Here is a 16,145-nt window from a genome sequence, read left to right on the forward strand (position 1 = left end):
CAACTTTCCAGTCTCAGAATTAATTCACAAGCCAAATATCAATCCATTGCGTTAACTTGGTAATTAAATGTTTCTCTCCCTTTTAAATCACAGTGGATGTCGGCGGGGCAGACGGAAGCATCCTATTATCAACAAGCCGAAGACGGAAAGACGGAACTCTCTCTCGTTCACTTCGCCATCTCGAATCCCCGCTGGCGCCCGCCACGTGGCAGCAATGTGTATCTCAACCAGCTGAGAGAGCAAGTGCAGCGTGACAGCACTGCCAATCCGCAGCCCCTGCTCTTCAGCTCATTGCAAACTATCGAGTCGCAATCAGGGGTCAGTAACATTTGAAACGGTGCATGCACAACAAGATAATGCATTAGTGCTATGTTTTGCTGCCTTAGGTGGTAAACATTTCTGATTTGACCCATGGACTATGTCTTTTCTTCTTTGGTGACCGCTGTTATTAATCATGATGACGGACCATTATCCAAAATTTTTTACTTTGCCTGTTAAGAAAAGTGGGCTGGGCAGGCCGCATTACAAGATTTGGTGGTCGATGGATGAAACCGATGGAACACTTGTAATACTAAAAGTACAGGCTTTTTTTCTGCATGAGTTTTTTTCAGTGTTAAAGATAACTTTTTAATCATCAGCATAATGTGCTTTATGTGCACTCTCAAGTTACGGTACTGTGCGAATCAGATTGAACATGTGGTGTGGCTTTATCAGTTTGGGGTCATGGTGTACTTTAAAAGTATTTCTATTCCGTGTCTTATTACTTTGTTTTTACTGCATTCATGATTTAATTCAAGTCGGGAACATTGTGCTTCTCTTTTACGTTTCGGTGTTCTGTGCAGCCATACGGCTTGCTGGGCAGCATGTTGGGAGGCCCTTCCTCGCTGACGGCATACCGATCGACGCGCGACGCCACCTGCAGTCTTCCTGAAATGTCTGCGGCTACGGCTGCTGCCACAGCACTCATGTCGCTCTCCATGCCATCTGCGTCCCTCACTCCGGGGCCCAGGGAGGAGCTCGCCGAGATGCCGGATGCCACCCCTGGAAATACCACTGTCACCGCACGCCCCGGCACATCCACTGGCGCTGTGGGGGGCATGTCCATGAGCACCGGTGGTAGAGGAAAAGTCAGGTATACAGCATAGTTTCGTAATGAAAACTTTATCACAGTAGTAAATGTCCGGTATCGGTTTTAGATTTGACAGGTCCTTATCTTCATGTGAATATAATGCAGACTGTTTTGACAGAGACCAGCCTCGTCATAAGACATCAGCTCTTGTTTGAACCTTAGTAGTGTCCAACAAAAACCATGCTCTGGTAGTATACGCACTCTCTCTGGTGTGGACCATTCAGTTTCAAAGACAATGCATATACTCTCAGAGCATGTTTTTTTTGTTTGCATAATCACAAGTACGTGTGGTTAATGCAGACATTATTCCTGGCAAAAGGTTTCAGTTTCGTGTTTTTAACATCTTAACACCTGTTTTATTGCCAGTAAGGGTAAAACCGATTCTTATATGTTGATACTGGCAAGAGGTCCCAAGAATAATGGTAAAAATTTGGAAAACTCAAATGTACCCACAAATTGGGATTACACATAGCAGACTAATGCCCGTTGTTAGGCCAAGTGCCTCAGCAACCTTGTGCCCACAGGGACAGCCACTTGGGGTGCATTTTCAAATATTTGAGATTGCATGCAAATTCCTTCTCGCTTGTATCGTGTTCCAAAGATGCTATTGTGTAAAGAGCACGCCATGAAGAACAAATACACTCATAATTCTAGGAAAATGTTTCATAGTCGTGTCTCATGTATCATCAATGCATTGTTGAATGTAATGAGTGTGTTTTGGACACTGTTGCAGTTTCGGAGGAACGGATTTCCGTTCCAGCAGTGTAGGCAGCAGCTTCAGGGAAGGTCCTTCACAAAGCAGCATTTTATCAGAGTTTGCTTCGGCCGAAATGAGCCTGCACGCGATCTACATGCATGAGGTATCTTACTCGATGTTGTGCCGTACAATATCCATACCTTTATTAGACATGGGGCATTTAAACGAAAATCATATTTTAGTAATTACGTTTTTTTAAATTGTTTTGTGCAAACGTTGAAATGATAAAGTAACACAAACTGATATAAATATATTATGTTCCCAAGAAAGTTTGTATGTTAAACAGTATTCCTTTGAATAAATATGTAAACAAAATTTTGTATATTGAACAATAATAAAGTGGGTTTCCAACATTTGGCATAAAGCATTAGTTATCAAGATGCTAGTATTGACGTATTTGCTGAAAACTGTCTCATGGCGTTTCTGTAACCAGGCACGCAGGAATTATGGGACAAGCGACGCCCAGGCTCGGTACCACTGGCAGCAGCCTGAGAACAATGGAGACGAAGACACAATGGACGAGGTCAATGCCCTGTCTGGTTTCAGGGAGTCAAGTTTGCAGCTGCACAACACTGGCTCGAACTCTGGTTCGCACTCAAGCTCAGTTTTGGGCTCAGGCCAAAGAGAGACGTATGTGTCTCCTTCTGCAAGCATAGGCCACTCTGGGGACTATATGCCATCCAACATTGGCTCCTTGCAGGACACTCACGGCGACAGCCTGGGGCTAATGGTGACAAGAGAGAACACAGAACTAGGTGCGTTCCCCTTTCGGCACTACGGCGGCACGTCAGGTGAGCACTCAACTTCACCGGTTGTCTTTTTACAAGAATGACCAGTACTAATAAAAAATATTTGAATACATTAGAATCCCATTACAGTATCATGCAACACCTATAGTTTAACAATTTTGAGTGCCTTATTATTTGTTCTAAAATAACTTCAACCATATTTTGGAAAACATTGTTACTGACGGAATTGTCTTTTTGCCTAAATTTATTGAGAAATGTGCAAACCAATGCTAGTTTTCTTCATGGTTGTATCAATGGCTTGTGCTTGTGCTGCTCCACTTTCATGTTGACCCCTGAAGCATCGGAAAATATGCTGCAGCCCGAGCGAGGCTCTCCCAGGTTTGGGTTAATGCCCATGGGCGGCTGGCAGGAGGACATGGCCGGATTGGGGACCATTGACCCACATGGGGGTGTGCCCAGCTGCATGTCTCCCAACCCGCAACAGATCAACGAGGTTGCTTACACTTTCCACTCGCTGTCCCTCAACACTTGATTTGAGTTTATAGTTAATTACTAATGCGGGTAACAAAGTTTAAGGACGAACATGACTTTGTGACATTACTGAAAAAACCTAAGAATATGAATACTTGCAGTCACGAAAGCTTCAAATCTAGAATTAGGACGAACATGTATTGCCTATATAAAAACTTTGCATTAAATTTAAAACCAGGTACATGTTTTTTAAATTCCTTTGTTAAAAAAGTAGAGGTTTTTTTGTCAACGTTTTGACCTTTTTTTTGCATATTTAGTTTGTCAAAGCAATATTTTAACTTTGAAATGACATGAACCAATTTCTTTCCATTACAGAATTAAATGAAAGGCTGCTCCTGGAAAAATGGAAGTTGAGCTCTACAATTACTGGCATGTCTCATTTGGCCAGCAGTGGCAAAGGGTGTGTGCATCCTGTGCAATGGTGATTATGTGCTCAATGTAACAAAACAAGTACTGCATGTACTGTGTGTTTAATTTAAATGGAAATGTCTGAATCATTTACTGCAATTGATGTCCACTAGGTGTAATTGAGAACATGACTGTGTTCCTTAGAGCTTTAAAAACACATCTCTTTAACCTGCGTAGGCATTTAACTTTTCTTACGTACTTTAATTTGTTATGAAAATGTATTAAAACAAGAATGCATGCTTAGATTTAAAGTTTATATTGAAAACTTTACAGTTTTTGAATCAAAGTGGTCAAAAGCCACATTCTCTACATTAATGCTGCAGTAAAAAAGGTAAAAACACGGTTGTGAATTTACTGATAGACAAATGTGGTAATAGATGCTGCAGCATTTTCATCCTGGCAAAAACTGGCCAATAAACATATTTTATAAATGTAACCATTGAAACCTAGGTTATTACCCGAGCTGTAAATAATTACCGCTTAGATGTTAACTATGTCATGCATCCACTTTTTACTTTCTCCAAGTATACCGAGAACATAACATGGTCACATGGTCATTATTTTAATTGTTGTTATTTTTTTACAGTTTTAATACTTAAGTGTTAAGATATGTTGTGCTATGTACAACATACACAAATATTACAACGATGGTGTAATACTAATACATGCAATCTGAAAAGAAATTATTTTCTGAAAGTTACCTATTAATGATATATTAACGGTGCTCATACGCTAAGCTTAAAATCGTTTCTGATCTCTGCTCAGTTGTACGACAGCACTTCCCCAAAGCGCATCCCACCGGGTGGCAGTGTTTGACCTTTAAGCTGTCTGATCCATGCCATTGCTTATGAATACATGTACTTTGTGCGTGCAGTGTGTTTAAAAGGACAAGTTACCCAGGTAATGAAAAGTTATAATGATGAATATGTAAAATACATGTGTAAAAATTACTCCGCGTATGCAAGTTATGGTGGAAGCTTGCATACATTGCCATGTAGTGGAATTTTAAGGCTGTTATTCCGCTGCCTATAAACATGGGCTCAGTTTGACACTTTTTTTTAATTGTACAAGAAACGCTAATATAAGAATGTAATATAAACATTTTCAAATAGATTTGTTTTCATAGCGATGCACTGTTAAATTGTAAGATATTTAATAAATTAATATAAAACCATTGCCCGTTTTGTAAACTTGACTGCAAATGACGTGTTCATGTTTTGTTTATGCAAGAAAATAATTTTATTCCTCACTTTCTGAACACCTGTGGACATTAAAAAAAAGCTTTATTTCCATCAGTTTATCGGCATTCAAAGTGCACCACAAATATTGTGCCTTGGTCCCTTAACGTCAGATAAAAAACACTGATTCAACATAGATGCGCTATTATAAAGATATTGCAAATGGCTTGCAAAAAGCTCACAGAGGCTACACAATACAAATGTTATAAAGCAGTACAAACTTTACGGCAGTTAAAGCAGTGCATGTTTTCAAGCAGATACACTACACGGATGCTGTTAATAATTACTATATTAAAATAAATCACATTAACACTTTTTTTTAAGAGTGAAAAAAAATCATCCCGAAGCTTTGCTTGGGAGGCTCAATATTAATACTAGGTTTCACGTTTTAAATGTAATAAGCAGTTTGGTTTTTAACCACGTGTGGGCATACACGCATGTGCATTGGGCGAATACTGTGCAGGGAATGGCTGTGGCTGGCCAAACTTGATGCAGTTAGGTGTTACGGATGCCAAGGGCTTGTTCCAGCTCCTGTCTGCGCTGCTGCACCTATAAGTACAACACATGCAAGCAACAAATCGTGCACCTAAGGACATTCAAGTACATTGTATATGATCTTGCATCATGGTTCCAACTCGTGTATTCGTGAATAAATGTGCTGCCAGTTACAAATACTTCCAAGTGTTAATGGCAATTATTATGAATACTTGGACCAATGAGATTGAGCGTAATGTTAGTCTATATGTTATAAATCATTAACCCTTATGAATATCTGTAAACCTTCGAAGTTGTGAAAATGCTGTTTGCCGCAAGACTGCACAAAATTAAATGAGCGGTTAATGTTTTAAGTGAAGAACAATTTGGGCGAGAGGGGGTTAAGGATGGTTTTGGCTCCCCATTTCCAGGAAATATTTAGCAGCAATGTCTAGTAGCATGAATGCAGCAGTTTACATTGTATTGTCTGCCATTTAAACAGCGACACCATAGACTACTGATAACTTAATCACGAATTAACACCATTCCACAAACAATATAATGCAGCATGTCATGCTGTGCAGACTATTAAACGTAAAATTGAAACATTTCATGTGACTAATGTCAGCCAATCCAAGGATAACATGAAATATGCACCTGACCTCAAGAGGGTTTTTATAATAGTGTGAATCATTTCACCATTGTTATTTAAAAGACAACCGGTTTACTCACATGCTTTGGGTTAAGCAAGATCTGGAATCGTATATTTTCACATTACAAAATTATAAATGAACAAATAATAGCCACTGAAGGCTATTAAAATGGCTTCTTATGATTAGGTATACTATTCATGGCAAGGAAATAAACTTGGAACATTGATACAGCCTGATGTTTTCAATGAGATGAAAAAATGCTGCAGACATGCAGAAAGTCATTCAATAAGGTTGGATATTTGGGGAAATACTTTTTGCTAAATTACATTGTTTATATTCCATTACCATGATGGGAGATTTAAATAACAAACGCATATTTACTTATTCACAAATGAGTGATTGTGGGTTAGGTTTATTTGATCTGCCTCTGTCATCAAGGAAGAAGAGTTCAACCCAGATACATACACTGACATGTTTGGACCACATTTACTGGACTGGCCATGTAACTATATTTTAAGGTAACATCATGCAGGACAGCTCTCTGAAGCAGTATCTGTTTAAATACAATTAAATTCATGAAGATTGTTGGCTGTAGGTTGCCTTTAAGGGATCAAGCTGCTGGTGATTATGATTAAAGTGATGAGAAGGCATCTTATATTGCCTTGTCAATAACAGCATTGATTTAAATTATTAAACAGGCAAGCTGAATTGAAAGTGAATTTCACTGTAGGCAGAATCATGTTCAACCTTGGAATAGAAGTAGCGACAGACAGCCTCCTGCGACCACGGCTGAAAGTAAAACTCAGCACGCCGTTCCTCCTCAGGGTTCCCCACAACATCTGTCATAGTCTGCAGGAGGAATATAAAACAGGAAGTTAAATTGCAATGCGCAAGCAGACAGAATCAGCACTCCAACAGATGGGAGGCACAGCCTGCTGCTTCTGAAAATACCCTTGTACATTTGCATTTTATTGTTCTACATTATTATGAAATATGGAATTTTCACAAAGTAGAAGAAATGCAATATTAATAATACTTTTGTAGCAATGTTAATCCTTTTAAAAAGGAACACTTGGATACAATCAATACTACAGCAGGTGCACTGTTAATCCTGTTTTATTGTGAACCGTGTTTCATGTGAGCCAAGAGGGCTCCCTACTTTGAGGTCGCGGCTCTGTGACTGCAGCCAGTCGTTGATGAAACCCTGTGGGTCTTGTGCGAAGCCAAGCATGAACTCGCGATGGATCTTGAGCTGATTGATCGTTTCAATTGTCTCGTGGATCTGCAGAAGCAACACATGAGCAGGCCCGTACACACGTCGGTTGATCTTGTCTGGAACAAAGGATTCATTATTGTGATTCTGCAATTTTCAATGGCTGCTTTTTCATTAAAAAATACATTTATTGAGACTTTAGGCAATGCGTGGAAAGTGAAAATATGCCAATTAGAAAAACATGCTATTTCAATAGTACAATGTAAACTGCTCCATTAATTTCAGTAAAATCCACATTAAAACATGACTTTATTTTGACTGATACAAAACTGGTGCTAAAATATGGAAATGAAACAATACTTATGGATTCATTATGACAAAGCCATACTAATCTGCAAAGTGGCTAGGCACGTCCAAATTGGACAAGTGCAGTTGGTTGATACCTTGTTATCAAGGGCGGCGATCTCCTGCTGGCTTGCTGTCGACAGCAAAAATGAGTTCATCTGAGCCTTCAGCATGTCATCCACCTCCACATCCACGTCATAACATGCTGTCTTCTTCTGGTCATTCGGGTCAACACTGCTGACAATATCGCATCATACATTTAGAATCGACTTGATTGTTACATAAATGTAAATGCAGTAAACCTACTGATAGTAAGTTCGGGACCTGACCCGCGCACTACCTGATTGTGTGGTTGATGACAATGGGATCTGGAGGCATCAGGAGTCCATGAAGCCGTTGAGGAATCTCAGAGAATTTCATTCTCGGACAGTCAAAAATCTGGGCAGTGTACAATTTTTTAGAAACAAGTTAATTCAACTTACGATTTACACCCAGCCATCGTCCTCTGATCCCCCATTAACATGCTCACTTATCTCACATTAACATAGACACCTCCGCGCACTCAACGTGGAGGTCGCCTTCCGATCTAACATTAACATGCTAATTTCTCGCATTAACATCAACAGCCCCGCCCACTTCGTTAATGAGCCTTGGGCTACACCCATTTAAAACCTTTAAAACAGCCTGCCTCAGCAGCTTTCCTCTCTTTTTTCAGCCTGATGACGACCGCTTGCGTTGCGATTGAAACGTAGTTTTTTTTGTTATTTTCTTTGAACCTATCTACGCGACTTTACCGAAATATCCAAAGAATACAATTTCCACCTGCAAGTAAATGCACACCACTTTGTAATGTTATTTATCATGTGGCAGTGGACATTATTGATGCAGCATGTGGTGAGATGGGCACCACTGGGGTTCGCGGTGGCAGACCTGCTGGAAGTAGGAGTCACAGTTGATGTACTCGCGCTCATGAGAGTCCTGCAGGCGATGTGTCTTAATATACTGCCACAGTGCCTGGATGATGGCGGGCCGAGTCTGCGTGTGGATGCCCAGCAAGCGAGCCAGGTGCGAGTTCAGCTTAAACTGTGGGGGCTGTGGGACACGGCGGTGGAGACAAGCAAAGTGAATTTGCAATACACTGAAAAAACATTCGGAATGGATTACATTAAGAAATGACGAGACTTTTTCACAAAATCAGAACAGTATTGGTACAATGTTGCACCCTTTGTGACATGCACTTTTAGCTTGCTTTTAAGTGCCCCACACTAACTGTTCAAGACAACATAAAAGGTTTGCATTTGCATTCAACCTATATTTACCAGCAACCATCTCCACAAACAGTATCCAACTTGGAGGCAGTTCAACACCGTTGATTGTGATTTTAAGTAGTCATCACTGACATAAAAATGTTACTTATACAGTTTCAAAATGCTACAAATGCATCTTCAGATGCCATACAGGGTCAACGTCTCAAAAGCCAATGAAAAATAATATTAAGTAAAAATATTAAGGGAAAAAAACGAAAAACGCAGGTTGGGAAGACTGAGTAGTGGTATGGCACTTCACAAAATCCAATCTCAACCACCATAATCCCACGCAGATGGTGAATTGTACTGAAATGCATATTTAGAGATTGATGCAACATCTCTTATGCTACCAGGAGAAGGAAGTGGGTGGGGGGTGGGGGGGGCAAAGGGTGGGAGAAATTACAAATGCCATTATGTAACCATTCAACAGCAGAGAGGACTTGTCTGAACTTAAAATGTGGGGAGGGAAATCAGCATGGACCAATATATGAGAATCATAATCAACGGTAGCAGAGGAGAAGGATCAACCTCTCAATGTTACAATCGGACTTCTGGCCATACCTGATAATCCAGCATGAGAAGCACTTTGCAACGAACGTTGACGTCACCTGGACGCTTCACCTGGAATCCGTCTGTCTCCTGGGTGGAGGATGTGCGGTGCCACTGGAGCAGAGGAACAGTTAAAGAATCATACATCTCCCACCACAAACCATTCATATCTGCTGGAAATTACAATTTAGTTTTCAGCATATGTCTATGCCCAAACTGAATGTGTACCCAAGACTGCAAGTACTGTGAATGCACTTGTTGCAGAGGTCCACTGCTTGAATCCAGCAGGCCGCCCTAGTTATTACTGCGAGTGTACGGACTATAAAATGTGCTTTCTGGTTCAGAATTGAAGTTAAAAATCTCCTGGCATCATTTGGAATGAGTAGACCATTGTGTGCTGGAATCATGGTCCGAATTTTTTTTTTACAATTACACATCGCAATCATCGCCCCTTTTGGCAGGCCAGGTGCATTAGTCTGCCAATAGTGCCTTTTCAACTGCTTGCATCACAATAATTCCTATTATAAAACGCAGTGTGTGCACGTCTGATTTTAATGCTTTTTTCACGCAAGATCTGTGCATTATTCGGCCTGTAGGGAAACATCAATAGCAGGAGTATTGTGGAGGCTTTGGCAGTAAGATGCAGTGTGTTTTTAAAAGAGTTATGCAAAACTATCACCATTACTACTACCACCACTGTTGCTGCAATAACGATTGCTGCTGCAGAAATCTTGTGCAATGAAAGACCATTTGGTATATAAAAACAGGAAGTCACTGCACCACAAACAGTTATTCTGCTGTCAGTTGACTGGTATTTTACTAAATCTGCTATTAATAACATACTAAATTATATATTAAATTACAATAACACAATGGGTATACAGGTTGCAAATGTGCAGGCTGTTGTGCAGTCACACGATCACCCCCCACAGAAATCCTCTCTCATCAAGACACTCCTACATCAAGCTAAGAAAGTGTCAGATGGTGATAGTCTGAGAAGTTAAATGAAACATGTTAAAGCAGCGCTGCAATTGAACGGTTACAATGGTGCACAAACCAACAGGGCACTAAATGCCAAAACCAAATCAAATAACAGAGTTGAAACTGACCAAGTCATTAAAACTATTAAAATACCGTACATTGCAGGAGTAACTGATAAACTAGCCAGATGTTTGGAAAAACAAAACATCCGAGTCAGATTTGCACAGTACATAAAATACTGAAACTAATATCTGGTACTAAAGATGTATTACCGAAGCTATCAACAGGTGTGCACCGGATTAATTGCACTTGTGGCAAATGCTATGTTGGGCAGACAGGACGAATAATCAGCACAGACTGAAAGAACACCAAAGAAATATTAAACACTCCCAAATACAACTTTCGGCAGTGACAGAACACACGTGCCAAAAAGTACACTCAATTAATTACTACTGGCCAAGACTAAGATAACCTATCGAAATTGAGAGAAATACAAATTGTAACGTTTGGATAGCTACAGGCTTAGTGCTGCTTGGAAGCAAATAATAAAATAATACATTGTGTAAATGCATGCCTATACAGCTCACCATACATCAATGGGGATTACCTGTACAGAACTACAGGTACTGCTATTTTAATGCACTCAAACGACAGGAGGTACAAGAGCAATATGCATGCATAATGTACGTAGATTACCATATGAATAACCCAACCGGAAATAGATACCCATTGTACTTTATATGCACTCATTAAACCCCCCCCATTCGCACGTGAAAGGCTCACAAGTGACGTCCTCACATCTAACCCTCTATTTAAGGAACAAAACAGGAGGATTTCTCCACAAATCTGGCTGTCCCCCTGATGATGCTAGTTGTAATTGCTGGCGAAATTTTATACTCCGATTGTAAATTGTGGATTTGCTCTCCAACACACCAGTGTGCTGTACTAATAACGAATTGGCATATTCTGTTTACGTGACAAACCTTACTAATTGGCTGTGTCGGGTGGAGGCGGGTTTAACGACACATTTAGATGTATGCGATCTAACCCAAAAAACAATATTATGTTGTGCAGTGTTATATATCTTGGGAATGCTCTGCCTATTAATGTTCCTGACAATCTAATAATTTACCTAACTCGCATTCGTCAATAATACTACATTAAAAAGTTAAAACGTATTATTAAATATATACAAAAATATTAAAATATACCATTTGGGAAATGGTCATTCTTCACGCTATGAAGGGTTATTTTCCCAAACATTGCCAATTATAGATTCTTCCTTTTCAAGGCAACGATGTGCATCACTTCCAATGCAGTATCACCAAATAATTTTCTAAACAATTAACTTCAGTTCCTCATACGAGAAACTAATCCAAGATGTTCATTCTAGCTGTATCATCCTTCAGAGATGCCGCGATGGCACCAAACCACACGGCAGTACAAATGGAATGAATAAATGCATCATCTTCCCAGTAAAAGCATGGATGAAAAACATGTCTGAAAAGAACATTTTTGCAATCATGTGTGCAGCTGGCTGAAGCACCCACGTAATTGCATGGCACAATGGTAATATACAGAATGCTATTTCGAACAAGAGAAAGGCATTTGTAACAGACAGGTGCTGTGTGGTGAAATGGTTCGATTCAGTAGGTGTCATGTCCCATCACACTACAGAAAATGTTTACCTCCACCAGATGGTTGTCAGGTCCATAAAGGTCTTTGTCTAGCTCAATAACTAGACTCTTGAAGAAAGATGAGAATTTTCTCTTCTGCTTGTTGGCATCAAACTTGGAAGAGGCAGGCTGACAGCAGAAATATGCAACACAATGCAATGAATGCATGACACATTTTACAATTCTCAAGCAATATAAAGTGTATTATTAAATCAGCACAGAGCTTGAGGCACAATGATGCAATATGAATTGCAGTAATGTATTTAAATTCTTATTGCATTTTTCCAGTGTGTTCTTCTGCTTGTTGGCATGTTTACAACAAACATTATCGTGACAAATATTATAAATATGCAACAATTGGTCTTAGAAATTTCATAAAGTTTGTCTCATATAGTTCCATTTTTAATGAAACACAAGCAATAACCACTATGAGACCTTCTTTACCAGTGGCAAAATATAATAGTAGGTTTTTACCCTTTAAACTGGTACAAAACTGACACCTTTATACAAGGCATCATGATGCCTTGTATAAGAGTATCAGTTTTGTACCAGTTTAAAGGGTAAAAACCTACTACTATAAGCAATAACCCTCACATCATCCAGCAGTCGTCCTTCCACACGTAGTTCCCATGACGCCACACTTCCTTCTTCATCGTCTGCATCTGGCTTGGCTGGGTTGAACGTGTTCGAGATGAAAACCCGCAGCTTGCGCTTTTGCTGCCAGCACAATACACACGTCAGAATCATCACCCCTCTCTTGCTTTAGTCTCACCTTTTGCTGTAGCAGAAACCTTCCCCACTAGTTTGCATCAGAAAGGAAATCCTGGAACACTCAGCAGGTGAGCAAACTCAACATTACACACATTCCTCTTTTAAATTGCTCATGTAATTAGGAATTATTGCTTGGTTCAGTGGCTCAACTCGTTTATGCAATGTTATCTCCCTTAATTTATACGGTTTAAAATTATTTTCAAAAGTGAAAATTTAAACCGATATCCTGGCCACAAGGAAGCAGTGCCACAGATCACCCTGTGACTGCATCTGAATAGAAGTTATTATCACCAGTGCCCACCTAAGAATTGCTATTAGAGAATAGGCTACAACGAGATAGATTAAAATTATAGACATGCTGCCAACAAAGCTGGAAAACATACGTGAGAAAAAAAGTTATTTCAGAAATGCATTTATTTTCACGAGCAAACTTGAGCATTTTCTGAATCCCAATTCTTTTTAATTATAACAATTTTAAATACAAGGCACACATAGGGAAAAGCGTTTACAATTTATATTTAAAAATCTGAAAAATTAATAGGAATTGAGTGTGGGTAATAAAGTTTTAGGATTTAATAAAGTCAAAATACATTAGCCCTCAGACCTGAAGAGAAACCTAAATTCATTGCAATATAAATATAAAATTTCCAGAGTCTACAAATTTCGACCGGATAAAGAATGGGTTAAGGACCTCACACTCTAGTGCCGTTTTTTTGTTGAAAATTTAATTTGCCGCTCAGCTGCCAGACAACGGGGACCGTTTTATAAAATCTCCTTATAGGCAGGGAGAATAGTGCAGGCGGCGGTGGGGCGGTGAGGGAGATGGGGGAGGGGGCGCCCGTATGTGACGAAGCGCATGAGTGGGAAGGCGAGCGAGCGTGCGCACACTAGCGCCAGTGGGCCACGACGCGGCGGTGCGAGCTGTCAGGGAGATGGATGGCAGCTCCATCATACATCTGCCAGTGGGACTGCGCATCTCCCTTTATACACCCACCCGGATAAACAACAACAAACGTGCCCGCCCATCTTGCGCAGCCGCCCGCATCTGCCGCATATGGCACCCGCAGCCGCGCTCTATTTCTACACCTTTCAAAGCACCGCGTTGAGGTGAAAGCATCCACCAGTGCCGCACGACTTTCCACGCCAATCACAACGACACTTTTGTATTCGTGGAGCAATTTCACTCAGTATAAAACAGTCTGTAAGGACAGCAGGACTTTGTGCAACTTTTCAAAAATAACAATTCTGCATTTTGTTTAAAGCTGATAGGATTAAGAACACAATATGAAACTTTTGGACCTTAAACAATTGCATTGTTTTTTACTTTGTATACAAACGTGTTATGAAATATAAAAATTCGTAATTCCATTTTACATAGCAAGCAGCACGATAATAAAAAGCAAGAAGCATGGGCAATTTCATAGCCAAGGCAACACCTTCATTGGCCTCTTGAGAGCTTCCTGGATGTCCAGACGTTTGCGCATGATGGTCTGGTCCAGCTTGCGCTCAAAAGCCAGCAGGTCCATGTAAGCCTGCGACTCGGGAACAAGCTCCCGCACCTGGATGTGGAAGCGCACATGCCCGCCCACACACTCAACCGGGCTCGCCGATGAAAACATCTGTCGCGCTAAATGCATATCTTATTAATTAGTCTGGTAATATCTTGAAAATGTCTACAATATAAGTTATCAATACGTTGTACGTATCTGCTTGAGGTCGTCTCACAAAATGGTCAGCAAAGAGAACCGCGTTTGTTAAGTGCAAGACATTTGGTTATTTATGAAGAGGGCTTCCAATTACCATCTTGCTTTTCATACGAGCAAATTAAATATTTTAACTATTATATTCCATGCCGAGTTTGTATAAAAACATTTCTTGTTTAGATACATTTTAATTATATTTTATATATATATCCTTTTTTCTACACAGACCTCCAGGTGTTGTCAGCTATGTGAATTAATCTGTATTCTCAACCTGTTATTTTAAGTAAGCGGCTACAGAAATAAGGTGCACGGGGCAAATCCTTAACAAACTTTTGGATGAATGAAGCTCATTGAGCTCCCATGATTGCACAAGAGTTGAGGGGCGCACGGGAAAACATTCCAGTTATTATTCCAAGGGCTCTCTCTATTGAAAAGCCCAGAAATCTTTTATAACGTGTATCGAATTAACTTGAATAGTAGCAGAAGAAGAGGGATTGAATAATGAATTTTAAAGGGAAAAGCAGAGCTCAGGAATGTAAAGATATCTACTTTCTCAGCGCACGGACCACACAGTGTGCAAAAAACATCTTTTGTTCCTCTTTCTCAGAACTGAAATCGTCTGCAGACACTGCTGCCATGCATGCTCATACTGAAAAACCCACAAAGAAAAAAGGTTTTATTTATTCAACAGCTCTGTGGACGGCTCCTCTGGAATAACCAAATCCGAGGGACCATCCCCTGTCACCACACTCCTTTAATCGGATACGCATTTCACTGGCTTGCTTTTCACTGCAGCAATCAGCAACGTTAAGTCTCTTTGGATGGTGGAGAATTTCATTTTTCCCAAGTCACGATCTCATCCCAGCTAGTTACCCACCCTTCCCCCCCCCCCCACAGCTCCTCACCACAAGCCAAAGCCAACCCAACCCGTGCTTATAAGATTGTAACACTCGGCTGCCCCAGTCGCCTTCATCTCGGTCTGCGTGTAATCGTGCCGACAATGTGATGAACTGCAGCACCGGTCCCAGCCGCATCGCCGACAGCCTGAGAATTTTCTGGTCCTTAAGAAGCTGGCAATTTTTTTCCTTTTCCTCCCCTTCCCATCCATCCAACCCACCCCTCTTCCCGTGGCCGGAGGATTTCAGGCTCTGTGAAGTGCAGCTTCTGAGCTCAGATTACGCAGACGATTTGCATAATCAATGCACTTTAACTCCAAGGCTGTAGAGGTGTTTATTTAAATTTTGTGAAATGCCCTTAAAACCAAAAAGTAATCTTTGCTGTATTGCACCCGTAAAATAATTGTGCAGTTGAAAATCTTATTTAATATTTACAAGTGCGCATTTAGTTTTACCTTTGTAATTTTCCATCACCGATAAAAATACGGAAAATATTTGGGGTTTTTTTGCATGTAAAAATGTGTTTATTTCACATGAACTGTGAAAACACCTCTGGATATAAAGGTTACGGGAGCTTTGCTTCAGTAAACCACGTTCTGAACATTTCAGAGTTTCAGAATATTACGTATTGTTATTTAAGGTTTCTTTTCTTTTTTCTTGAGCCTCAGACATGAGCGGCCAGGTTCCAAAAAGGACATCTTCTTGAGGAATGTAGAAATAAACTCAGAATGCCACAGAGCAAAAGGGACCACTGTTTGTGCTGCC

The 16,145-nt window shown here is 40.3% G+C and overlaps 2 protein-coding genes across 12 annotated transcripts in view; one reads left to right on the plus strand and one right to left on the minus strand.

Moving 5' to 3' along the window:
* LOC144727674 (autophagy-related protein 9A-like) overlaps window positions 1–5,486 on the plus strand; it is a 19,426-nt gene extending 13,940 nt beyond the window's left edge. For 4 of the 6 annotated variants that reach the window (XM_078606692.1, XM_078606674.1, XM_078606701.1 and 1 more), the window contains exons 12-16: window positions 94–318; window positions 843–1,132; window positions 1,863–1,989; window positions 2,320–2,677; window positions 2,974–3,412. In XM_078606692.1, the coding sequence (XP_078462818.1) occupies window positions 94–318; window positions 843–1,132; window positions 1,863–1,989; window positions 2,320–2,677; window positions 2,974–3,167 (1,194 nt within the window). In that variant the 3' untranslated portion in view covers window positions 3,168–3,412. Of the gene's footprint in view, window positions 1–93; window positions 319–842; window positions 1,133–1,862; window positions 1,990–2,319; window positions 2,678–2,973; window positions 3,413–3,481 lie in introns of those variants that run through there. The other 2 variants (XM_078606710.1, XM_078606719.1) reach the window with 2 other exon arrangements.
* The window catches only part of LOC144727708 (SWI/SNF-related matrix-associated actin-dependent regulator of chromatin subfamily D member 1-like), a 24,200-nt gene continuing 12,895 nt past the window's right edge, over window positions 4,841–16,145 (minus strand). For 4 of the 6 annotated variants that reach the window (XM_078606743.1, XM_078606759.1, XM_078606777.1 and 1 more), the window contains 10 exons: window positions 14,218–14,340; window positions 12,605–12,727; window positions 12,023–12,139; window positions 9,366–9,467; window positions 8,428–8,589; window positions 7,838–7,935; window positions 7,596–7,734; window positions 7,099–7,221; window positions 6,687–6,788; window positions 4,841–5,361 (listed from right to left, as the gene is read on the minus strand). In XM_078606743.1, coding sequence (XP_078462869.1) covers window positions 5,308–5,361; window positions 6,687–6,788; window positions 7,099–7,221; window positions 7,596–7,734; window positions 7,838–7,935; window positions 8,428–8,589; window positions 9,366–9,467; window positions 12,023–12,139; window positions 12,605–12,727; window positions 14,218–14,340 — 1,143 coding nt within the window. In that variant the 3' untranslated portion in view covers window positions 4,841–5,307. The remainder of the gene's footprint in view (window positions 5,362–6,686; window positions 6,789–7,098; window positions 7,222–7,595; window positions 7,735–7,837; window positions 7,936–8,427; window positions 8,590–9,365; window positions 9,468–12,022; window positions 12,140–12,604; window positions 12,728–14,217; window positions 14,341–16,145) is intronic. The other 2 variants (XM_078606750.1, XM_078606767.1) reach the window with 1 other exon arrangement.

The sequence above is a fragment of the Lampetra planeri genome, chromosome 2, assembly GCF_965212315.1.
Source record: "Lampetra planeri chromosome 2, kcLamPlan1.2.h2, whole genome shotgun sequence".
Taxonomy (NCBI): domain Eukaryota; kingdom Metazoa; phylum Chordata; class Hyperoartia; order Petromyzontiformes; family Petromyzontidae; genus Lampetra; species Lampetra planeri.